Source organism: Epinephelus lanceolatus, chromosome 17, assembly GCF_041903045.1.
Source record: "Epinephelus lanceolatus isolate andai-2023 chromosome 17, ASM4190304v1, whole genome shotgun sequence".
In the NCBI taxonomy this organism is placed as follows: domain Eukaryota; kingdom Metazoa; phylum Chordata; class Actinopteri; order Perciformes; family Serranidae; genus Epinephelus; species Epinephelus lanceolatus.
In genome coordinates this window covers 41,568,844-41,595,372 of record NC_135750.1, presented here as the reverse complement: position 1 = coordinate 41,595,372, position 26,529 = coordinate 41,568,844, and the positions used below count along the sequence as shown (strand labels likewise).

Sequence of the window (26,529 nt, the reverse complement as noted above, 5' to 3'; positions counted from 1 at the left end):
TGTGATATCAGGTATAGACTGATTATGTGCTCTGTAACGAAGCTGTGTTGAACACTGCTGAAGATAATTCCACCAGCTGCTGATTCAAAAAAGAACTGTGATTATGAAATCCTGTTGACTGAAGCTATCTAAATGTGTTTCTCCAGATCTAAACATTTCCAAACACATCTGTTCAAATTCTCTCCTGTATCACGTATGAAGCACACATCTAACTATTAGGTGACCTATTCTTGACCCCTTTCATGCCAGTCTGTCTTCCACCTGTGTGTTTCCCACCCCTACGTGGCCAAAAAGGCATCTGGCTGGGGTATTTAAAGTAGTGCAGAGTTGGTTCACTACCTTCCTGTCTTGTCTCAAGGTGAGTACACATAATCTATTTTTCACTTCTTTACAACCACCATTTCTCATGGGACTTTGTGTCCACAGATGTCGCAAATATGGAGTCTGCTCTGCTTCCTCATTGGCACATCATATGGTAAGCTGACTTTAATTTCTGAAATCAGTTTTACTGAAATTGGAAACTGGGTGAGCAGAGTTAAGGTGGTATGTAATTGCTGTTTTTAGGTTGATTTCTGCGTTTGAAAACCCATACTCTTTGTTTCTCCTTAAGTGCCTTTTCATACCGTATATCAGCTTTTTCCAGCTCATATAGCTCCAACCTATATGCTGTCTACCCTGAGTGCACTATATTAAATTTCATGGAGACGTAATGGAGATATCTACACACTTACAAACTTGCATTTCTCCAGCAGAGTTTTGATAGGTTTAAAGGATGATTTAGAGCACACACTTACTGAGCATCATTTGAAAAGCTCAAAATCTCAAACTTTGAGACCATAAATGGCTAATTTGAGACAACTGGACAATTTGTACTGCCAAACCATAAATCTTGTTTAGACAGTCGTCATCTGATTGGAGTCCTGCGAGGATCAACAGGTGTTAAGTCTGGCAGCTGGTGGCTGCTCTGTATGATCTGATGAAGAGCGGAGGCTTGAAATGTTATCATCATGAGGTGAAATAAATTCACTTAATAGGAGCCCTGCAGTGTGTGAACCTTATTCAATGTTCCAGCTGGTGGCTGCTCACTCTGCTGTGGTTCAGTGGCTAACAAGTGGAGCTATCTGCTAACAGAAAACACTGCAACAAGCAATCTCCACAAATTCATTAAACAGCGCCAACATCCACAGTCAAACACACATGGCTGCGTATTTGCTGCTGAATTACAGCGTACACTTTGTTCTCACTGTGTTTAGGAAGTTTTTTGCAGGCTAGTGAAACATCCTGGCTTTGACAATTTACTGGTGTTTACCAACCTGTCAACTGTCTGATCTCATACTGCACTTGAAGAAAACAATTGCAAGCACGGCCATTCTTGGCTTCCTAGTTTAAAACATTTTTTTTCATATGCTTAGTCCAATAATTAATCACATATTCTCCCCATTCATTTCATTTTAAATGTCCGATAGCCCACCACTAAAATTATAGTCCTGTTCGTCTGGTCAATGAAAACAAAACACACATTTTGTCATAGTTTTTATAATCAATGACCTGTTTTAAGCTTGTCAACCTTTCTTTGGCATAGAAAAAAGAGTTAATGGTGAACATTTTTGTCATAGTTTTTGTAATTAAATTAACACTGTGTGAGAGCTTGTCAATGTTTATATACAGTTTTGCTCTCTTGGTCCCCAGTCAATCAATAAATCAATATGTTTGCTGTTTTCAGAAGAGGCATGTGAGTATAACATGGCATGACTCATTGATATATATGACTCATATGATATATACTCATTGATACAAATGGTCATTTTGGGAACCAAAGTGTAATGTGAGGTATACCTTTAAATTGTACCCAGTTTCTTGTGAAAAAATAAATAACAAAATAAAAACTGTATCCAGAAAGCTTCAGATATACCATATATATATATATATATATATATATATATATATATATATATATATATATATATATATATATATATATATATGTATATTTATTTATTTATTTATTTATTTATTTTTTTTTTTTTGCTAGGTTGACACTGTAACATTGTAATGTTAGCACTACAAACCATGCAACCTTTTAGGCTTCCTATTATCAAGATACACTGTGTGCAACCATCATTAAAGGTTTATCTGTCATTTCTTCCTCAAAGGTCTGTGAAACAAATGTTCAGCCAGTTTCAAAACTTAATGACTTTAAAGGATCTTTTTTTTCTGAGTTTGTAAATATCAAAACCATATGACAAATGTATTGTGAAACTCCAGCCCTGTTCTCATTCCCAAGTTGTGAAATACTGCTGCTTTGTCAGTGACTTTGGCATCAGACACCTGACACCAAAAGCCACCTTTCACAGTGGTATGATTTGCCACTGGCCAGCGTCAGATTGAAACGCTGCTAGTAACGATGTAAAATAAGGAGATGGAAGCGCTTTAGGGCAGGTGGGAGGGTGCTTTCCTCTGGGAGCCCGGTGTTCACTTCCCATGAATGTAGAGCCAAACCATGATGTTTTTTTTCCTAAATCTAACCATGTGCTTTTGTTGCCTTAACTTAACCATGTGGTTATGTCAATGTCCTGGTACTGGTAGTGGCGTCCCAGAACATCAACAGCAGATGCTAGAGGATACCTAGTGCATAATGTGTAGACGTGAAAGGCCACTGACAAAGTGATGATATCAATCAGTCAATCAATTTTATTTATAAAGCCCAATATCACAAATCACAGTTTTCCTCACAGGGCTTTACAGCATATGACATCCCTCTGCCCTTAGGACCCTCGCAGCAGATAAGGAAAAACTCCCCCAAAAAAACCCTTTAACGGGGAAAAAAATGGTAGAAACCTCAGGAAGAGCAACTGAGGAGGGATCCCTGTAACGCCCGCCAATGTAATAATGTCCACAAACGTAATAAACCACAAACGTAATAAAAATCTGCAGCATTTAATGTAATAAACCTACAAATGTAATAAATTTTCCACAAACGTAATAGCCGCTGCCTACTACAAATGTAACACGGGATTTCCCACAAATGTAATAACTATTACTGTATGTTTGCAGGGATTTATTACGTTTGCGGGGAAGTGAAAATCTTTATTGTAATAACTTCCCACAAATGTAATAATACAATGAATAATGGTCATTGGGGTTGTTTGTTTGTTTGCCTATACACCTACTAATACTACTGACCGTGGGTGCAAAATCCAGCTGCTGACTCTCCGCTCCGCTCACACAACAGATCTATTTATTGTAATCAAAACAATTACTGGGAAAAAGCAGGTACTGGCAGATAAAAACAGAAGCAAGCACAGAAATACTCATATATTTGATTTATGTAACAAGGAGGTCAGGGGTGGCCATGGCCCCCCCTACAAATTTGCTGGCCACCCACTGGCCACCCCACTCGCCAGTTGGGACCAGAGGTTAGTGTGATCTCCCATAGGTCCGACTACCCATAACTCCGACTACCCGCTAATCCGACCATGCAGGTCTACAACGAGTTTTATCGTTTTAGTCCAATAATGTCGACTGCCCATTAATCCGACCATTTTAATGCCATTATTCCGACATCTGATTTCACCGCCAGTTAGTCAGACCACAGCACCTCCAACATGAAGCAGTCTGTACATTTCTCCCTCACTGCGCCGCAAGGACTGTGAGGAAAGTTGCATTTATCTCATCGACGGGAAATCACATCCATCTGCTATATGTGACGTACATGCCCTTATTTGGATAACACATCCTGGTATTCCCCACACACATAAAGCCTGACTGAATCTTAACATCGATGATTTTAACATCGATCTTTTAAAGGCATCTACACATAAACAAACTTCAGACTTTCTGGACACATTATACAGTAGAGGGCTATACCCACTGATCACAAAGCCCAGCAGAGTAACCTTGTTCAGTGCAACATTAATTGATAATACTTTTACAAATGTTCTTGAGAGTAACATTAATTGTGGCCTAGTGATAAATGACATAAGTGACCATCTACCTGTTTGCAACATTTAATTATGAACTACAGCGAAAAAATACAGAGAAGTGCCGCAGATATAAAAGGTTAAGAATGAATGACCGGATAAATGCCTTTAGAGATGATCTCTTAAAACAGGAGTGGAATGGGGTTTACACAGATGAAGTAAATGCTGCATATGATTCCTTTTTAAACTGTTATTTAGATCTTTATGATAAACACTGTCCAATAGTTTTATGTAATGTATTATGACAAAAAACCTTGGATAACAAAGAGCCTACAAAATGCATGTAAAAAGAAAAACAAACTCTATAGAGACTTCAGAGACTGCTGAAAAAAAATACAAGGTGTACAAAAATAAATTAACCAATATATTGAGAAAAGCAAAGAAGAAACATTACAATACAATTCTACAAGAAAATAAAAACAACATCAAGGGTACATGGAATATTCGGAACAGTGTAACAAAATGTAAGTAATAAATTTAGAACTACAGATCTACCCAATCATTTCATTAAGGATAATAAGGTGATTAAAAACATGAATGAAGTTGCTAATGAATTTAATTCTTTTTTTGTAAATGTTGGGCCTAAATTGGCAAATGACATTACAAAAAATCATGGTCAAACAGAAAGTGGCTGGAAAAGGGAAAATAAAGTGATGCAGTCAATGTTTCTTGGTGAGGTTAGTGAAAGTCAAATTATTTCTGTGGTAGCTAAAACAAAAAATAAGACATCAGCTGATAGTGATGAAATAGATATGAAAGTAGTAAAGATGACCATTGACTGTATTTTAAAACCGTTATGTTATGTTTATAATCTTTCATTTAAAACAGGTGTTTTTCCAGATAGGATGAAAACAACAAAGGTCATTCCACTTTTCAAAGCAGGAGATAAACACAGCTTTAATAATTATAGACCGGTATCATTACTTCCCCAGTTTTCAAAAGTGCTTGAAAAGTTGTTTGTTCAAAAACTAGATAATTTCATTGAAAAAAATAAAATATTAAGTGAGAGTCAATATGGTTTTCGGACAAATCGCTCTACTGCTCTGGCAGTAATGGAAATAATAAGAAGAAATCACAACAGCAATTGACAGAAGGAAATATACAATAGGGGTATTCATTGACCTAAAGAAGGCATTTGATACAATAGATCATTCCATTTTAATTGCTAAGTTGAATACTTACGGTGTGAGAGGAATTGTTCTTAATTGGTTAACTAGCTATTTACATAATAGAAAACAATTTGTGTATTTTGCTGGTAATGCATCTGAATGTTTGAAAATTGAATGTGGGGTCCCTCAAGGTTCAGTTTTGGGGCCGAAACTTTTTATTTTGTATATCAATGACATTTGTGAAGTTTCTAAGTTGTTACAGTTCATTTTGTTTGCAGATGACACTAATTTCTTTTGTTCAGGAGATAATTTAAAAACATTATCTGAAAGCATTGAAAGTGAAATGGTGAAACTTAAAATTTGGTTTGATGTAAATAAGTTATCATTAAATGTGATAAAAACTAAGTTCATGGTTTTTGCTAAAAGAAGTAAAGACGAAATTTCATTGTCCATTGATGGACTTAATATTGAGAAGGTATCAGAGTTTAATTTTTTGGGAATCACAGTGGATGAAAATATGACATGGAAATCCCATGTATCATATGTTAAAAAAAACTGTCAAAGAATATTTTTATTTTGAACAAAGTCAAGGATGTTTTAGACTGCAAAACAATGAGAATGTTGTACTGTTCACTTATACTGCCTTATCTGAGTTATTGTGCAGAAGTGTGGGGTAATACATATATAAGTAATATAAAACCTTTGTTCATATTGCAGAAAAGAGCAATCAGAATTATCCACAAAGTTAAATTTAGAGAACATACCAATAGTTTATTTATTAAATCAGGCTTATTGAAGCTTACAGAGATAATAGAACTCCAGACATTACTAATTATGTTCAAAGTCAAAAACAGAGTTTTACCAGAAAACCTACAAAAGCTCTTTGTGTTCACTTCAGAAGATGAAAGTCATAGAAGAAGATTTGATTTTAAGCACCAAGTTGCTCGGACTACTTTAAAACAAATATGTATTTTGGTTGTTGGTGTAAAAATATGGAATTCCCAACTACAGGATTTGAAAGGTTGTACAGATACTCATCAATTTAAAAAAATGTACAAATGCAAAAAAAATTGTCAATATGCACTTGAAATTTAAACTGGATGTTAATGATCAATTGATTTGAGCTGGTAAAAATGTACTTGTATGGGATATTTATTTATTTAATTTATTCCTTTGTATTTGTTTTGATTAATTGTTTTTGTTGTTATTATCAAAGTGTTGTTGGTGTTGGCTATTGAAAATCAACTGTATGTGATGTCAGACCATCTTTTCTTTTATTATTAATTGTTCAAGCAGGGGGCAGGCACATATAAGAATCTTTTTTCTTCTCGCAATCATGGAGGTGCTGATTTGAAAATGTAGAGTGCATGTGCAAATTCTGTTGTCCACTTTCATGTGAGGAACAAACAAATAAAATAAAAATAAAAATAAAAATAAAAATAAAAAGCCTATTGACAGCTAATGCGCTCTGGCTGCAGATGTATACTAAGCATTGATCCGCTCTTGCGGCACGTCTACAGAAAGTATTTTGTTAGAGACAAACCATCCATCTGACTGTCATCTCACCTGTACTAACGTTTTGCCTAGCCTTGACCAGTGAATTCATCAGCTTTTAACAATTGGCCAACAACAGAAACTGAGGCTTATGTCACAACGCTACTTTTACAGGTCACGGGAGGCACAGGTTCACGGTGCCATGCTGAAACCCCTGATATAACATGAAACCCCCCCAAAACCTAAGTCTTTTTGCTTTCAAAATGCAGCAATAAATTGTATAAAAACGAAAAGGACTCATCTGGTTAGTTTAACTCAACAACTTTAGTGTAATTAAATTAAATCAAACTCAAATTAACATGCGTCTGGCTCGGACGATTCACTCAATTAACACAGCGCGTCACGCCGATACAGAAAACAAATAACCCCCACTGTGCATTTACTGCTTGTTTATTAATTCCAGTCACGTTTTATGTATGTGAGATCCTGCTTGTGTGTGCGAGCACCTTGAATATCATATGTGAGGCTATTTCATAACTAAAATGGTGGTGAAAATATTTAACTTTGCTAGACGGCATTTCTCTGAGCCATTCGTTAAAAGGAAATCATTTATTTCCTGTGGAAAGAAGACAACATAATGTAGAATTATAGGTTAAACAATCTTTGCTTCCTTTAATTAGTTTGGATAACAGTAGTAGCCTAATAGTAGCTGCAGCAGCAATAGCGTTAGTTGCCAACAGCTGTCTTGTTTTTATTTCTTTATTACCTCCACCAAGGAGGTTATGTTTTCGCCGGCGTTGGTCTGTTTTCTGTTTGTCTGTTTGTTTGTTTGTTTGTCTGCAAAATAACTCAAAAAGGTCTGAACGGATTTTGATTAAATTTTCAGGAAAGGTTGATAATGGGACAAGGAACAGATGATAAAATTTTGGTGGTGATCGGTTGAAGCAAAGTGGATAAAATAATAAAATGGCGGGAAATCCGAGCTGCTTGGCGGAGGTCTGCGCTCTGTTACAGATATGCGACGTTATTTGGCCATGGTGATCGCTGCTTGCTGTTGGTTTGCAGGACTTCTGTTTTTCTGCTGATGTTGTTTTTTTTTTTTTTTATCTATGTACACTATCTTGGTTCGTCATGTCAGAGGTAGTGAGTTTTGGAGTATAGACATTTGTTTGTTTTTGCATCTTCAGCACCAAGGACAGTGCTTAAAGTGATTTTGTTATAACCGCTGCCTGTAACAGGCTTGGAGACATCATCAGCACCAGGGACAGCGCTCAAACTACGGTTTCTGCTTTTGTCATGTGGTGAATTCTACTGTTGGTCTCCTTATGGAAAAAATGTAATAAAATTTGCATTTGTTAGAACTTCTTAATGTTTTATTTGTGTGTAGCTAATGACAGCCAGTCAGCAGCCTAGTGAGTGGCGATGTGTGATGCGCTATACAGCAGGAAAAAAAAATACAGTGATGTCACTCATTCATTCAATCAGTTGGCAGTCCCCCTACTTAAAACATCTTCCTGTGTGTGGGGAATACCAGGATGTGTTATCCAAATAAGGGCATGTATGTCACATATAGCAGATGATGTGATTTCCCGTCGATGAGATAAGTGCAACTGTCCTCACAGTCCGCGTATAGAGACATTGCAGCTGTTTAGTGGTACCGCTGCTCTGTGTTTACTGAAGGGGGGAAGTTGCCTGGTCCCCCCTGAAATGTAACTTGCGGTCGGATTTTTGGGAGGTCGGACTAATACTAGGTCGGACCTTTGGGAATTTTTTCTTGTAAATCTAATTCTTTTTGTATTACGTTAAGCAAAGATATGAGAGTTTGTTACACATACTGTATAGCCTAGTAATCAGAATAAGAAAGACTATTGATCCCTGCTGGGAAGTTCTTGTTACATAAATCAAATATATGAATATTTCTGTACTTGCTTCTGTTTTTATCTGCCAGTACCTGCTTTTTCCCAGTAATTGTTTTGATTACAATAAATAGATCTGTTGTGTGAGCGGAGCGGAGAGTCAGCAGCTGGATTTTGCACTCACGGTCAGTAGTATTCATAGGTGTATAGGCAAACAAACAAACAACAACCACAACGACCATTATTCATTGTATTATTACATTTGTGGGAAGTTATTACAATAAAGATTCCCCATAAACGTAATAGATCCCTGCAAACGTAATAGTTATTACATTTGTGGGAAATCACATGTTACGTTTGTAGTAGGCAGCAGTTATTACATTTGTGGAAAATTTCTTACATTTGTGGGTTTATTACATTAAATGCTGCAGATTTTTATTACGTTTGTGGTTTATTGCGTTTGTGGACAGTTATTACATTGGCGGGCGTTACAATCCCTCTTCCAGGACGGACAGACGTGCAATAGATGTCGTACAGAACAGATCAACATAATAAATTAACAGTAATCCGTATGACACAATGAGACAGAAAGAGAGAGAGAGAGAGAGAGAGAGAGAGAGAGAGAGAGAGAGAGAGAGAGTGAGAGAGAGAGAGAGAGAGACAGAGACAGAGACAGAAAGAGATGCAGGACAGACGGTAATGACAGTAGCCTACAACAGCATTAATGAAAGTAATGATATTATAATAATATTATAATTATAATTCTGGCTATTGTGGTACAATATGTTGAAAGTATATATAAATGTCTGATAGTATACATATGTGACAATAATCATATGTGTATAATAACAGTAGAAGTATGACTAATGGAAACAGCAGCAGCAGGAGGCATCTGGCAGGACCACGGCAGCAGCACAACCACACGTCACACTATCCAGGCACCGCTGCGATATGAGTTAACCTGCGAGACAGTGGAGCACAAACGCTCTGGAGAAGAAGCCGAGTTAGTGACATGCAGTATGGCCGAGTTAGCAAGATGCAGTAACAGGACATGAGAGAGAGAGAGAAGGAGAGAAGGTGCCCAGTGTATTATAGGGGGTCCCCCGGCAGACTAGGCCTAAATCAGCCTAACTAGAGGCTGGTACAAGGCAAGCCTGAGCCAGCCCTAACTATAAGCTTTATCAAAGAGGAAAGTCTTAAGTCTAGTCTTAAATGTGGAGACGGTGTCTGCCTCCTGGACCGCAACAGGAAGATGATTCCACAGGAGAGGAGCCTGATAGCTGAAGGCTCTGGCTCCTGATCTACTTTTGGAGACTTTAGGGACCACAAGTAACCCTACATTCTTAGAGCGCAGTGTTCTGGTGGGATAATATGGCACTATGAGCTCTCTAAGATATGACAGAGCCTGACCATTTAGAGCTTTATAAGTTAATAGTAGGATTTTAAATTCAATTCTGGATTTTACAGGGAGCCAGTGCAGAGAAGCTAAAACAGGAGAAATATGATCTTGTTTCTTAGTTCCTGTCAATACACGTGCCACTGCATTCTGAATTAGCTGGAGAGTTACCTGATTTATTAGAGCTACCTGATAATAGGGAGTTACAGTAATCCAGCCCAGAGGTAACAAAAGCGTGGACCAAATTTTCTGCATCTTTTCGGGTCAGGATAGGCCTAATTTTTGCAGTATTACGCATATGAAAAAATGCAGTCCATGAGGTTTGTTTTAAATGAGAATTAAAAGACAAATCTTGATCAAATATTACTCCAAGGTTTCTTACGGTAGTGCTAGAGGCCAGAGCAATGCCAGCTATTTGACGACTGGGGATGAGAACGTGTTGGAAATTCAGTCCATGTGGGAAGTGAGGGTTTTGTGGTGTGTTCTCCATGTCCACAGCGACCGAGGTCTGTTTTAATGAGCTGGGCTGCTTTGGTGACCTTCCTCCCTGGGGAGGCACTACTCAGAGACCAGCTACCATCCTACCCTGGCACCCTGACGAGATTGACACCCGCTTCCTCCTCTTCACCCAAAAGAACCGTTACTACCAGGCAAGGAGAGGTTATATTTATCTTTTTATTTTTTGCTTGGAACTGTCTTATCACAGACATGTATGTGAAAACCATGTGTGCATCCACTGTGAAGATACAAGTAAATTAATTAATGAAAGGGTTCACATTTGTTCAAATCTGTTTTGAAATAATACTCACATGCCCAAATGTACATTAAAGGGGGTTACCGGTCACTGAAATTTCTCTTGTCAATATTGGCCCCAAAGAGTCACCTCACAAAGTGATGGCAACAAAAGTGTATGGGGACAAAATCAGTTTCCCTCTGTACAAAAATACATTCCTGAATTCAAAAAGTCAAGACTTCAGCAGTCTGATTTAGACAAACCAAGTGGGTTTTATTCAAAGCTACAATTTTCTTTTCTGTTATTTAAATTTATCGTGCTTTTACAGGAGTGAGAGCTGTGATGAACCTTATGACCTGTGGCAGAGGGACAGTAACACGAAGAGGGACACATGTTCTAAAGAGACCACAAGTTGGGAAGACTTTGCTTGTGTTGGGGTTTACTAATGGCAGGTTGGTTATTGATTATTAATTACTAATTGTAATTAATTGAGAAAATTCCAGGGCACCATCCTGGGATCAGGGATCAATGACCAACCTGTATTTAGTCAAAAAGGGGAATCTTCATCTAAGTTTGTATATGTAAAATATTAACAATCAAATAGGTTAGAAGGTGTGAACCTGAGCACTGACAATCTCAACCAGCTGTTGATACAACAAACAATGCACAAATAACCACAGAGAATTGCTCTAATGAAGTCACAAATGTTTATTAAGGCAATAATTAATAAACCAATCAAGAACTTGAATTAATAAACACACTAGACTAATGAACAACTAACTAGAAGCAGCAAATCAAACCATGCAAGTGGATTTGTGCGTGTGTGTATGTGTGAGAGAGTGTGTTTGAGGGGGAGAGGCACGAGAGAGAGAGAGACAAAAGTGGCAGTGACCTTGTGGGGGTCACACTACCACAGACCTAAAAGGGCGGATGCAAACACATCACGCCAGGGGTTGATATGACTAAGGCGGAATTTATACTTCTGTACTGAGTTGACACCATAGCTACAGCATAGGCTCTGCCTTGAGGGAATTTCTTACAATTTGGCACAAATATTCACTTGGACTCAACAGTGAACTGATTGGATTTTGGTGTTCAAAGGTCAGTGTGACCTTGCATCTGTTTAATTCTTGTGAACAAGATATCTCAAGAACATCTTAAGAGAATTTCTTTAAATTTGACACAAATGTCCACTTGGACTTGAGAATAAACTAATTACAATTTTGTGGTCAAAGGTCAAAGTCAGTGTGACCTCACAAACTATGTTTTTGGCTATAACTCAATAATCTATATGCTAATTATGACAAAACTTCACATAAATGTCATTTTATATCCAAAAGGTCAAAGGTCAACTTCACTGTGACATCATAACGTTCTGCATAAAACACATTTCAGTCCATTATTCAACATATCTCAGGAACAAAAAGGGAAATATTTGGATAGATACTGAACTGGTGACACTGGGTATCCTCCTTGAAACTGTGCAGATTGTATAGCTGTTCTCTGCAGTGTGTGCAGTGTATTGGTTTATTTCAGACATGGATGTAAACTGCAAGAGAAGCTTGATTGGTGTGCAAAGGCATGCAACTGCAGGGCAGTTATTCTAGTTTTTATTTAAAACAAGGCTGTGGATTTTATCATAGGTCACTTTCGTTGAAACTGCTTAAAGAAGAAATCTCTTTGCACCCACTATGGACATAAACAATTACAACAGATAATACTTTTAATGTACATATCTACATGTGAGTATTGTATTAAGACAGACTTGGGAAAAAAGTAAACCTATCATTTTGGCTCTCAATGTGTTCATCATGGCTTTTATATTGAAACTGTCAGGAGATCAAGACTGACAAAACCATCCAGGCATCAAACTACGGCGGGATGAGAAAGACGCAGTTCATCATTCCTGGTTTTCTGAAAAAAGAAGATGAGGACTGGCCACAGGAGACGTGTAAGGTAGGGAGGCACATGTTGAAAAACTCCTTCACTGACGATCTTTGAGAAATACTAGATGTGAAGAACACACAATAGCAGTTTGTTCAAGGGGCTTCATAAAAAATAAATAATTAGGTGTGTTACACTGTGTGTTACTGAAACTTGTAACTTTGAATTAGACTCTGACCTTCAAGACATTTAATTGAAAAAACAACACCACATTTAATTTTTATTTTCTTGTAGGGCTAGATTTAATCTAGTCTCGTCAAAGACATGGTAATGTCAATTTTCTTAAGCCCTTTTTAGATAGGAATTGTGCAAATATGCAGGAAAGCCCAATCAGTCTTTTTTCAGCATTGGCAGTATAAAAACAAAATCCGGGAGTGAGGCAAAATGCCGCCTTCCTATTTTTGTTTATACAGAATTTTTTTTCGGGGCAATGGGGGGCGTGTAGCTCAGCGTGTGACGTAACCAGTGACGTGGGAGGGAAGCTGCAGCTAGTCAGTCCTTCGGCGATTCTCTTGTAAGTCTGCCCATTCCTCACCTTTCCCGTCATCTGATGGTTAATAACCTCTTCGTTTGCAAGGGCAAGGAAGCTGCGCAATTCCTTGTCTCCCCAGTTGGTCATCTTTACAGTGTCTGTCAGGTTTGCGTTTCCCTATTGCTACTAGCTGCTCGCTAATTCCTGCTATCAGCTGTTTCCTGTTTATCCACCGCCAGTGGCTTGCACGTGCGGTGTCATCAACAGCTCCTCCCACAAGTCTTCAACAGCCCCTCCCATTGCAGAAGGCTGCCTCGGTCTGTTTAAACTTAAAGGGTTCCACCAATATGACTACCCTACGAGGGAGAAAATTGGGCACCTCAGATCCACTCACCAATCCGGCTCTGTGTATCTAAATGCCCGCAGCTTGCTGGCCAAATGGCCCAACATTCGCGGAAAATCTGGCAGCGTAAAAGGGGCTTTAGAAAAGGAAAGAAGCATTTTGGACTTTCAATTTCAAAAGTTTATTTCCAGGAGGCATGAATGAAGAATTCTCAATTAATTACTTTTTCTAGTGGTTCTCAAATATCTCTCATTTATGTGATTTTGTAGTGGTTCTCTTATGACTCTACATATAGCACCTTATCAAAAGGTTTTCTTAAATTGGTGTTTTTTTTCATTAAAATTGTTTTTGAAATGTGTGTCAGGCCAAATAGGCACATTTTGGGTTTGAGCTCCTCCTGTGCATCACAAGTGCTACCTTTAATTTGTACAGCTTCAGTCTGTGAAACAAAATGGTGTCACCCAGGTCTCTCATTTGACATGCTTCTTTGCCAGTCTGGGACAATGACTGGCTTGGAGCCACATGACCATATACCCACCCCACCTTTGCAGATACACATTTGACCATTGTGTGTATGTATATGACTGGTTGTTTTTAAATTTTTTCATTTCTTCATCTAAATGCTGTTTGTGATGTGTTTCATGATGACCTTGATGAAGGCCACAAGCCAAAATGTGTTGGTCTTGCAGTAAAGTTGTTCTTAACACTACAAATGTTACTGGAGTTTCAACAGCTCTGGCCTTTAGGGCTGTAATACCCACTTTATTCTGTAGATGTGATGATTCAAGAACATTACTATATCTTTTCAGAATAATTTAACTGAACTTGAACTACACACTCAACCTATGCAGCAGAGACTGAGTAAAAAGTTCAAGTTAAACTAATTGATTCTAAGAATATATAGTGAAATGTCACACATACTCTAAACACATACAGTCAGGTCCATAATTATTTGGACAATGATACAGTTGTCGTCATTTTGGCTCTGTACACCACCACAATGGGTTTTAAATGAAACAATGAATACCTGCTTAAAGTGCAGACTCTCAGCTTTCATTTAAGGCTTTTTTCAAAAATGTAGTATGAACCATGTAGGAATGACAACCATTTCTTCACACAGTCCCCCGACTTTAAGGGCTCATAAGTATTTGGACAAACTAACATAATCATCAATTAAACAGTCAGTTTTAATACTTGGTTGCAAATCCTTTACAGTCAATGACTGCCTGAAGTGTTGGACACATAGGCATCATCAGATGCTGGGTTTCTTCCCTGGTGATGCTCTGCCAGCCCTTTACTGCAGCCGTCTGCACTTCCTGCTTGTGTTTTGGGTGTTTTGCCCTCAGTTTTGGCTTCAGCAAGAGAAACGCATGCTCAATTGGATTCAGGTCAGATGATATGACTTGGCCATTGCAGAACATTCCACTTCTTTGCCTTAATAATGTCTTTGGTTGCTTTTGCAATATGCTTCAGGTCAATGTCCATCTGCACTGTGAAGCATCGTCCAATGAGTTTTGAAACATTTAATTGAATCTGAGCAGATAATGGTGCCCCAAACACTTCAGCTTTCATCCTGCTGCTCTTGTAAGCAAGACAAGACTTCACTAGAATAAATACAGAGGGTTTATCACAAGATGCAAACCATTGGTTAGCCTTAAAAATGGAAGGCCAGATTAGAATTTGTCAAAAACCATCTAAAAAGCCTGTACAGTTGTGGAACAGCATACTATGGACAGATAAAACAAAGATCAACTACCAGAATGATGGGAAGACAAGAGAAGAAAGAAGGGAAGGAACTGCTCATGATCCAAAGCACACCACCTCATCAGTGAAGCATGGTGGAGGTACTGTTATGTCATGGCCATGTATGGCTGCCAGTGGAACTGTTCTCTTGTATTTATTGATGATGTGACTGCTGACAAGAGCAGCAGGATGAAAGCTGAAGTGTTTGGGGCACCATTATCTGCTCAGATTCAACCAAATGCTTCAAAACTCATTGGACGATGCTTCACAGTGCAGATGGACATTGACCTGAAGCATATTGCAAAAGCAACCAAAGACATTTTTAAGGCAAAGAAGTGGAATGTTCTGCAATGGCCAAGTCATATCATCTGACCTGAATCCAACTGAGCATGCGTTTCTCTTGCTGAAGCCAAAACTGAGGGCAAAACACCCAAAACACAAGCAGGAAGTGCAGACGGCTACAGTAAAGGGCTGGCAGAGCATCACCAGGGAAGAAACCCAGCATCTGATGATGCCTATGTGTCCAACACTTCAGGCAGTCATTGACTGTAAAGGATTTGCAACCAAGTATTAAAACTGACTGTTTAATTGATGATTATGTTAGTTTGTCCAAATACTTATGAGCCCTTAAAGTCGGGGGACTGTGTGAAGAAATGGTTGTAATTCCTACATGGTTCATACTACATTTTTGAAAAAAGCCTTAAATGAAAGCTGAGAGTCTGCACTTTAAGCAGGTATTCATTGTTTCATTTAAAACCCATTGTGGTGGTGTACAGAGCCAAAATGACGACAACTGTATCATTGTCCAAATAATTATGGACCTGACTGTATCTACAGACAAAGTGAAACAGTTGAACTGTGTTGAAATGTTAAAAATATTCTATAAACTTTCAGCAGGACTCTGAAATAAAACGTTACCAACATTTTAATTCAGCACATTAAATTTGCCTTCAACTGCTGAGGGATTAATGTTGATTTTTGTCAGAAAGGGCTTTCTGGCAGAAAGCCTGAAGGGAGAACTTGTTCATTGGGCAAGATGAAATGATTCAGCACTGATAGGAGTCATCTTGTAGTCAAAGTGAGAGACATGATTTTACGGATTGTCATCTAATAATAGTCCATACCCATTGGTAGCTTTATCACCTTCTATGCCAATCCTCAATGCCTATGTGCAGTTTCACATAGATTGACCACGTCAGTGAGTAGAAAAACAAGGGACAGACAGAATGACTGACTGACAGAATTACACACTGACAGTTTCCATGATTATGTACAGCATACCATACCATGACTTAGTCATGCCAAAAATTAGAAGAAAACAACAACATTTGGCCACAGGGGGAGCCACAGCAATTGATCGCATTTTAGCCATTTTTAAGCATTTTTCTGCATTTTTCTTCATTTATAGCACCACCCAGTTGTCAATTAGAGTTAAATTTCTCCAGTCACCTTGAGGCGTCCTGTTCTACGTATCTACCAAGTTTAGTAAAAATCAATATGGCGGTTAGGCCTAGATAAGAAATTAGCTCTCTAGCGCCCCCATTTTGTTTGATGGGGTCAATAATGGAGGGGTCCCCTCAGATTATGTGTGGTCATATGCCTACAAAGTTGCGTGTTGATCGGTGAAACCCTTGAGATGTTCTACACCTTTATGTGATGAGCAACGCCCTCCACAATATTCTTTGCCTTATAGAAGCTCAGTTTTAGTAAGTTTTCCAACTTTTGCCAAGAGGGAACTTTGGATATTGGTCCCTAGATTATGTTCACAGAGTTTCATGCAGATCAGTCAAACTTCCTAGGAAGAGATCGATTTTAAGTGTTTTTTAAATAATTAAAAATGGCAGAAAATCTGTATAACCGGAAGTTATGGGTTCTTGAGGCAAATTTGTTCCTCATGAGGAGAGGCATCTCTGTGCAAAATGTCATGTCTCTACGACTGATATGCCCATTCAAAGTCTGCAATTTCAATTGGTTGCTATAGCGCGCCCCTTTCATTCTCATCCTCCCATGACCCTCTACCACTGTGCCAAATTTCACATGGATTGACCCAGTCAGTCAGGAGAAAAACATGGAATGAACACACACACACACACACACACACACACACACACACACACGTTTTCGTCATTAAATAGTAAGATGGTTTGCTGCTTGGATCAGTTCACATTTAAGTAAGTGGAATAATTCTGTATGGTACAATATTTCACATGCTAAGAATCACTCAGTATATTAATTCAGTATAATCTTTGTAAAGGTTCTCAATTGTCCAGCTCACTGGATATTTTGAAGTCTTGATCACACATCTAAGAGGCTTCATCAGTATGGAAGTCATTTATGAAAATGTCCTCTAGACATTATTAAACAAACACTGAGTATCACATGAAGAGAGACATCAAAATACTGACTTGGCCTGCCCCGGTCCCAGTTTTATTTCAGGAATTATTGATGTTAGATTCGATAATGGTAGGATAAGGGCATAAAAGCAATACACACACTGACCCAAGGGAATGAATTCAAGAGTTTTGGAGAACTACAGAAGGAATCTCAAATAGATAACTAAGATCTCTACAGATATTTTCAAATAAGAGATTACAGTGACAGAAAGATTAAACCAGGAATATCTGAGGAGGGCAATGCAGTTATGAATATTCTAATTGATGCTTATAAATAGGGCAGTAAAAAAGTAATTTCCAGATTATATCAGGGCCTTCAGAAGCAGAAAGGGAACAGTACTGAATATATTAAAGTTCAATCAATCAATCAATCAATCAATCAATTTTATTTATAAAGCCCAATATCACAAATCACAATTTGCCTCACAGGGCTTTACAGCATACAACATCGCTGTCCTCTGGACCCTCACAGCGGATAAGGAAAAACTCCCCAAAAAAACTCCTTTAACAGGGGAAAAAAAACGGTAGAAACCTCAGGAAGAACAACTGAGGAGGGATCCCTCTTCCAGGACGGACAGACGTGCAATAGATGTCATACAGAACAGATCAGCATAATAAATTAACAGTAATCCGTATGACACAATGAGACAGAAAGAGAGAGAGAGAGAGAGAGAGAGATGCAGGACAGACGGTAATGACAGTAGCTTACAACAACATTAATGAAAGTAATAATATTATCGTTATAGTTCTGGCTACTGTGGTACAATATGTTGAAAGTATATATTAGTATCTGGCAGTATTCATGTGTGATAATAATCATATGTGTATAATAACAGTAGAAGTATGACTAATGGCTAATGATGGCAGCAGCAGCAGCAGCAGCAGCAGGAGGCATCTGGCAGGACCATGGCAGCAGCACAACAAAGTTAAATGGGAAAAATTATTAGAAACAGAAATATCACAGGAAGACTGGCATTCGATAAAACACAGCACTCATCCACAATCTGTAAGAGATGGAGAGAATTTGGCTGGAAAAACGTGATCCGCTTCTTCATCACACCCCACATTAAGAGCAAATTATCCCAGTCACAACAGTGGTGTTGGAGACAGTGCGGACACATGAATGCCAATGGACCATGGACATGTCCGAAACTCAAATATTTAGAGAAGAATATGTTCAATTCTAAAAAAAAGATTTTGGGATATGAAATACCTATTGATGTCAAGGTCCTGTATTTCAGTGCAATAAGGAAAGATGTGATTAATAAAAAAGATTAGTATTTGTGTAAAATACTATTTATTGATACTAAGACAGCAATTACAAAGAACTGGTCTGATTTGAAAAAAATCTGAGCCTCAAAGCCTTAAACAATGGATAGACATAATCAAGGAGATCTTTATAATACAAAAGATTCTCTGAGGTCTAGAGAAGCAATATTCCTCAGAAAATGGGAGAAACAGATTGTCTTTATTTTAGAAGATGTGAACGCAGCTTCACTGTGAATGTCTCTGGACAATAAAAGGACATTTAATACGTGGACTCATGTATACTCAACTGGTGTGCCCCCACACAGTGTTTATGTTTTGTCTAAACATCGAAAAATATTTTAAATATAAAGTTAAGAAAAAAATAGCGATCTCCACTGTATCAAGTTTCCTGCCCATACACCTGTCCGACTAAGCACAAGCAGCACCACTGAATCAAGTTTCCCGTCCATACACCCGTACAACCAATCAACAGCAGCACCACTGATTGGCTCACAAAGTTGTCAGTCATGTTGTAAGATTCCTGTTTTATAGCATTAAATAACTAATTAAAACCAAACTCTGAAAAACAAACACTTGAATATACAGCACAATGATAAAAACTACCTTATCTGACAGAAACCATCTCTGGGAAAAATGTATCTGTTGTGTACATTGAGTTTTTAGTTTGGCCCATATCCCATTCATTAACATGGAGAGGACGGGCTTTATGACCTGTACTGCAGCCAGCCACCAGGGGGAGATCCAGATGTTTCGGCTTCACTTTTGGGGGGCTGTCATGTTGTCCATCTTCGTATACAGTCTATGGGTTCATCCCAATATCACTCCTCTATCCTCTATCCTCAGTCCAGACGTTGCGCTAGACTTTTTCCTCGCTGGTCATTTTGACCGACAGGGTCATAAAAATCCGGTCATAATCTATTTTTACTGGTCATTTTAATTTTCATTTTTAAATGATAATAAAGATATTCAAAGACATTTAGCTTTCATTCATACGTTTTTAATAAATCCAACAAGCAAGTTATAAAGTGTGCATTAATAAGGACATGAACGAAAAGATGAACAGGCATCCACACACCGCAGTGCTTCAGTACGACGTCTGGTCTATTTTTCACGCGAGCCATGAGCGCTTCTGTCAAGCTGGATAGAGCGGATTGTACCAAACAGGAAGTCGGACACAGAAAACACGAGAGAATCCGGCCAATTTTCAAAATAAAATAACGGCATGCACTGAGGAACGTGAGGAGAAAATACCATGTTTATAATTTAAAATAACACAACAGTGCATAACCGAACACATTTTTCAATACCCTAATCACTTCATTACCCTAATCACTTCATTACAAAGTTATGTCTGTAGACATTACGAGTCTACAGACATAACTACATAAATAAAATGGTCAGGTGTTTATCCAATACGCTCAATACATGGACATGCAATGACAAATTGTCATTAACTTATTACGTTATTAAAAATGATTAAAATATGGACTTACCCATGTTTAAAATGACCTGTTGAAGTCGAACAGATGAGTGGAGTCGATGTTTAACCGGCGCGGAGAGCACAGGAGAAATGCGCTGCTTGTGTGGACAGTCAAGCGACTTCTCTGCAGCACTACCACATCTGGTGTGTCCAGGCTGTTATGTCAACAATGCTACATGAAGCAGATAAATGATTTTTTCTCTGCAGTGTGAAAACGGCAGCCACTTAAACCACTGACTCCGCTGGCAAGCGGGCAGGGGTGGTAATTGCAACAGGTCAAAATGGCCAACGGTCTTCAGATTTTCCGGTCATCGATGTAAAAAGACGGTCAGTGACCGAGAATATCTGGTTAACGCAACCCCTGCCTCAATCACATGATCCGGAAATTGATTTAGACTTGCCATCTTGTAGGATGTCTCAATTCGTTAAATGCGCTAGGAGGAGTCGAAGAGTCGAGGAGAGAAGAGGCTTTCAGAGGAGAGGGAAGCGAGGATACATGAGTGCAGCCTTCGTGGAAGTCTTTTACCAACTGACACACCCCCCTGATTGGATATCAGATATTGATTGGACAGCGCAGTGCTGCAGTTGATTGGACTGATCTGTTACATCTTAACATCACAGGAGTTTCATACCAGAGGGAAGACAGATAAGAAATTAAACTTTATTTTCTGGGAGCACAAACGACTTTCTTCATTTATTAGAAAGATTTTTTTCTTCACGATCTGCTGTTTCCCTCATCAACTTTTATTATGGATACAATCAAAGTCAGAGAGTCTGTCTGTCAGCAAGAAACACTTTTTACATCACAGACTGTCACTTCCATTCAGTCACACCTGAGGATGATTATGAGCGTCGGGTTGATGAGGTACAGAATTTTAATTTTCCCTGAAACATTTGGCCTAATAAATCATTTCCAGTGTTCAAAGACATCGTGGTCATATTCTGGGTTATTAAATAATTAATTCACAGTCGGAATATCAATAAATACAGATACAAAATATAGCCGCGAGCGGCAATCTGCGGGTTCTAACCTGTTCCGCCCCAAACCAGCCACCGTGACCCTCACCACCCACCGTGACCCTCATCTGCCGTAGTGCAAGACGTTCCCCACTCTGTCCCTGAAAGCTCCAAGCAATACAAACTCTTTCCAAGTCACACATTTCTTGAAATCGGGTTTTCAGCTAGCCTACATGCTAATAACATTTGTGGTATTCTTTCACATAGAGACTCCATTTGAACATCAAAACATAAATTGAAATTTTATCTATTGATGCGTATTTCAAAGTTTCAATAGGTATTTTAATGTTTACCTTAAGTATACCTCAATTTCAATTCAATTCAATTTTATTTATAAAGCCCAATATCACAAATCACAATTTGCCTCACAGGGCTTTACAGCATACGACATCCCTCTGTCCTTAAGACCCTCACAGCGGATAAGGAAAAACTCCCCAAAAAAACCCCCTTTAACGGGGAAAAAAAACGGTAGAAACCTCAGGAAGAGCAACTGAGGAGGGATCCCTCTTCCAGGACGGACAGACGTGCAATAGATGTCGTACAGAACAGATCAGCATAATAAATTAACAGTAATCCATATGACACAATGAGACAGAGAGAGAGAGAGAGAGAGAGAGAGAGAGAGAGATGCAGGTAATGACAGTAGCTTACAACAACATTAATGAAAGTAATAATATTATAGTTATAGTTCTGGCTACTGTGGTACAATATGTTGAAAGTATGTATTAATATCTGACAGTATACTTGTGTGACAATAGTCATATGTGTATAATAACAGTAGAAGTATGACTAATGACTAATGATGGCAGCAGCAGCAGGAGGCATCTGGCAGGACCACGGCAGCAGCACAACCACACACGTCACGCTGTCCAGGCACCGCTGCGGTATGAGTTATTCTGAGAGACAGTGGAGCACAAAGGCTCCAGAGAAGAAGCCGAGTTAGTGACATCCAGAATGGCAGAGTTAGCAAGATGCAGTAATAGGATGAGAGTGAGAGAGAGAGAGAGAGAGAGAGAGAGAGAGAGAGGGAGAGAGTGGGAGCCCGGTGTATTATAGGGGGGTCCTCCGGCAGACTAGGCCTAAGTCAGCCTAACTAGGGGCTGGTACAGGGCAAGCCTGAGCCAGCCCTAACTATAAGCTTTATCAAAGAGGAAAGTCTTAAGTCTAGTCTTAAATGTGGAGACGGTGTCTGCCTCAAAGCCACTTCTCTGTTTTCCCACTATCCTCTTGCTCCACCCTTCTTCACATATTTCAACAAGTCACAGTCTGCCAGCCTCTCCCTGTTCTCTACCAATCTGTCATTAGCTGTCAAATTTCTCTCTCTGCTGTCATCCAGCTGTCATTTCAGCAAAACTCCCAGCCCACCTCCACCCCTGCACCACCTCCATCAAGATACAGACTGTCTTAATCTGGATCTTCAACCCAGAAGTTCCCTCATCCGGTGACCTCAAGATTCCCTACCTTCCCCAGTGTCTAGGCCGGGGGGTGGGGGTAACTTCTTCAGTTGCAAGTTTCTCATCCACAGATCAGTTTACTCAGCTGGTCTCCTCCCCATGGTCTAAGTGGCAAATTATCAAACCATTCTAAATATATTCACGTGACCTCAAAAGTCACATAACTATAGCAACATGTGCACATGCAGGCTTTTTTATTCAAACATGACATAATAGCTTCATTTGCATGAAGTGGTATTATGTGGTAGTGAGGGTCCGTGTACCTTTTGATAGTTTGATATTTTGTTTTCAAAATAAAACGGATTTACGGAAATACGGCCGTTTTCCCGTTATTCCGTTTTGAGACACAAAACGAAATAACGGAAGTGCTTCCGTTTTCCCGTTTTCTCTTTCAAAACCAAATTACGGAAAAACCAAATTGAAACGAGACCCAGATGCATTAGCTAGGTACAAATAGGATAGGCCCAGTACTCTATGTCATTGTTTTCTCTCTGCTCAATTCCTACAACATTGCTTTTTGTGTTTATCTTTCTTAACCCCACCTGAACAACCACTAGTCTATAAAAATGTTATGTAATGTTTTATGTTTCCAAATCAAATGAAATCAAAATGATAGTAGGCCTATTTACCATATTGTTCAACCAGGTGAAGTTCCAAAAACATAGGCTAATCTGTGGCATTTTACTAAATCTAAAATAGGCCTACATGTGCCGCCCTCTTCAAGGGTAAAAAATGTCCTGACATCATGTTTGTTTCACTTATGTTGTAGGATGGGAAGTCATCAAATATTAGCAAAACTCACAGAGTGAGAGAGACCTGCAATGTCTGTTTGTCAGTCTGTCAGACTGTCCTGGCCATAATAGTATTAAACTTAAAATCTGCACCATATCATTAATGATCAACAAGACTGAGTAACTACATTGGAGTTGGAACCCAGGATCAACTGTGTGAACATACAAGGAGTTATACATGTAAGCAGAAAGGAGAGTGGAGAGAAACATGATGTAAAGAGAAAGCTTGGGTAAATGACATGCAGTAATCATTTCGTCCATCGCTGCTTACTTGGGTGACATGCATAAGATTTGTCTACTTCTCATGAGAATTGTGTCATATAACACACGCGGCCTGCGTCTAGGACACAATGCAGCGGATAAGGCACGGCGACTTGTTGTTGACAAACTCCTTGAGGAAACTGACATTCTTTGTCTACAAGAAACTTTTCTTGCTAAACAGGACCTGGACAAGCTTAACTCTGTTCATAGTAACTTCCATGGGGTGGGGGAGTCAACCACAGATTTGAGCTTGGGGTTGGTTCAAGGCAGAATACCTGGAGGTGTGGCCATTATGTGGCATAAAAAATATGACCCTCTGATCAGTGTGATTAGATTGAGAGTAGACTGGTGTGTTGCAATAAAAGTTTCTTATAATGGTAATGTTCTTATCATTTTGAATGTTTACACACCTTATGAATGTTCCAGTAACGAGGACGAATATCTTGAAAAGCTTGCTTTTATTGGCTCTTTTATTGAGGAAAATGAATGTACCCGTATTTATGTAATGGGTGATTTGAATGCAGATATCTCTGATAGGAAGTCTGTGTTTGGCCGATACCTAGTTGAATTTTGTCATGATAATAAGCTCTTGTTAACAAGTAAGATCCATTTGCCAACAGATAGCTATACATATGTCAGTGAGGCTTGGAATACAACATCCTGGCTAGATCATTGTGTAAGCACAGCTGATGCCCATGAATGTGTGGATAAAGTTGAGATTTTGTATGGGTTTGCAACAATGGACCACATGCCTGTCTCCATTATGCTCAATGTAGAAAACCTACCTACAATGACCACGGATGATAATCAGGTTAATCATGGTGGGAAAATTGAGTGGGCTAAACTCTCAGAGAACGACCTGCTACATTATCATGACTTGACTGAGAAGACCATAGGTAACATTGAAATTCCATATGATGCTATAATGTGTGATAATTTCAACTGTGGTATGCCAAATCACAAAGAAGAGCTATGTGTACTATATGACAGAATTGTGCAGGGTCTGAATGAGGCTAGTAAACCACTCATTCAGAGAAAAGCAAAGAAGTACAGCTTCAGGCCAGGCTGGAATGAGTATGTGGATGAACTCCACCAGCAAGCCAGAGAAGCTTTTAAAAATTGGGTTATCGCTGGTAAACCAAGGCATGGACCTGAGAGTGAAATTAAAAAGAAAGCTGTTGCTAGGTTCAAATATGCAATTGGGAAATTGGCTTTAAACAAATCCTGTGGCCTTCATCTGATCTCTGCAGAGCATTTGAAATTTTCATGAATGAAATTTTCATTTTCAAGAATGAATGAATGAGTGAATGAATGAACTAGAAAATTTCACATGAAAGTTTGAGTGTGCCTGATGCTCGCTGCCAACTAGTATCCCCATAGCAATATGCTAATTATTAATAGCAGTAAATGTATCACTGTGTGTCTGTGTGTGTGTGCATGCCTGAATGTGTGTATGTTCACGTTCTGTCGCGCGTTTGTGTATGTGTGAGTCTGTTTGTCTGTCTGTGTGTATGTCCACTTACAGATAGAAAAAACAGCTTAACTTAACAGCTAAAAAAGACTGCAGTCTAAAATGTCCAAGATGGACACAGAAAGACAGAGACAGACAGACCCAGACAGGCAGACTGACACATATGTAATTACCTCTGTATGATGAGGCTTTAACTGCAAAGAAGTCAGGTTGCTGAAATATTCAAATTTGACTGTGCTGTGACACACAGACGATTGACCGAACGGCTGGAGTTGATTCAGCCAATCACCAGTTGGCAATGGCACAGTCAAATTTAAATACACCAAGAAAAGGCAGAAACTGAGCCAAAAGTTCCTCTCAAACTCCAACTGTTTAATGAAAAACCGTAAGTGCTACAGCTACAAAAAGCACACCGTGAGCGAGAGGACAGGATGCGGATCACAAAGGTGTAAATTTCATTTCTGTGGTGTGAAAAATGAGGCCAGAGCCATGATGGACATAAGTGGAATGGTCTGCTTTCTTCCAGAAATTTGGGCTCTCACTTAACATGGGAGTGAATGGGGCAGTTGGTTGGACTTGTTGTCCTTTTAGACCACCTGCAGCCAAAACCCTAAATCCATTTTCTTCAGCGGTCGCACCTCTGCGACCGGAACGGCTTTTCCTACAATTTGGTGTACAATTTGTGTATGTAGAGTGAACGATGTGGCCGCACCAGCGAGTTTAAGAGAAAATTTCTTGATGATTTCAGAGGTGCTGTGCACTCTAGCGATGACATCACCCACTCTAACTCTCAACATTCCACGCAATACACACCCATTATAAATTCTGAGAAGGGCTGAAAATTTCATGATTTTTAAACAGCTGGTGTAGAAAAACTAAAAGAGATATGGAAAATATGAATCAGTCACTGAAAGTCCATGGCAATGTCAACATTTCAGAGTTGGAATGGAGTTTCTACGTGAATGTATGAGTTCGTGAAGTGTGGGTGAAGATGAGTGTGTTTGAAGGATTTTCTCATTGACTTCCATTATAACCAAGTTTCAGAAAACGCTGAATATTTTGGAAAGTTTGAATGGGATTGAAAAGTTGAATCATATGTAAAAAGTCAAGGAATTGCTGAATATTTTCCAGTTTGAATGGAGTTTCTAGCTGAAAGTATGAATCCGTAGTTACCGTTTGAAATTTTGTGATTTTTGAAGATTTCGTAATTCATTTTCAATGGAGAAAACGGTTTGGCGGTGGCGCCCCCTATGTGCCAATCTCAAAATATTTTTTTGGGTGTGTTCTTGGTCCCCTTCTGATGATATTTACCCAGTTTTGTGA

The 26,529-nt window shown here is 38.9% G+C and overlaps 1 protein-coding gene across 1 annotated transcript in view; it reads left to right on the top strand.

Annotated features, from left to right (window-relative positions):
* The first annotated feature begins 373 nt into the window (after nucleotides 1-373).
* The window catches only part of LOC117248582 (inactive pancreatic lipase-related protein 1-like), a 71,146-nt gene continuing 44,990 nt past the window's right edge, over nucleotides 374-26,529 (top strand). The window contains exons 1-3 of the mRNA XM_033613784.2: nucleotides 374-475; nucleotides 10,334-10,485; nucleotides 12,405-12,524. Coding sequence (XP_033469675.2) covers nucleotides 427-475; nucleotides 10,334-10,485; nucleotides 12,405-12,524 — 321 coding nt within the window. The 5' untranslated portion in view covers nucleotides 374-426. The remainder of the gene's footprint in view (nucleotides 476-10,333; nucleotides 10,486-12,404; nucleotides 12,525-26,529) is intronic.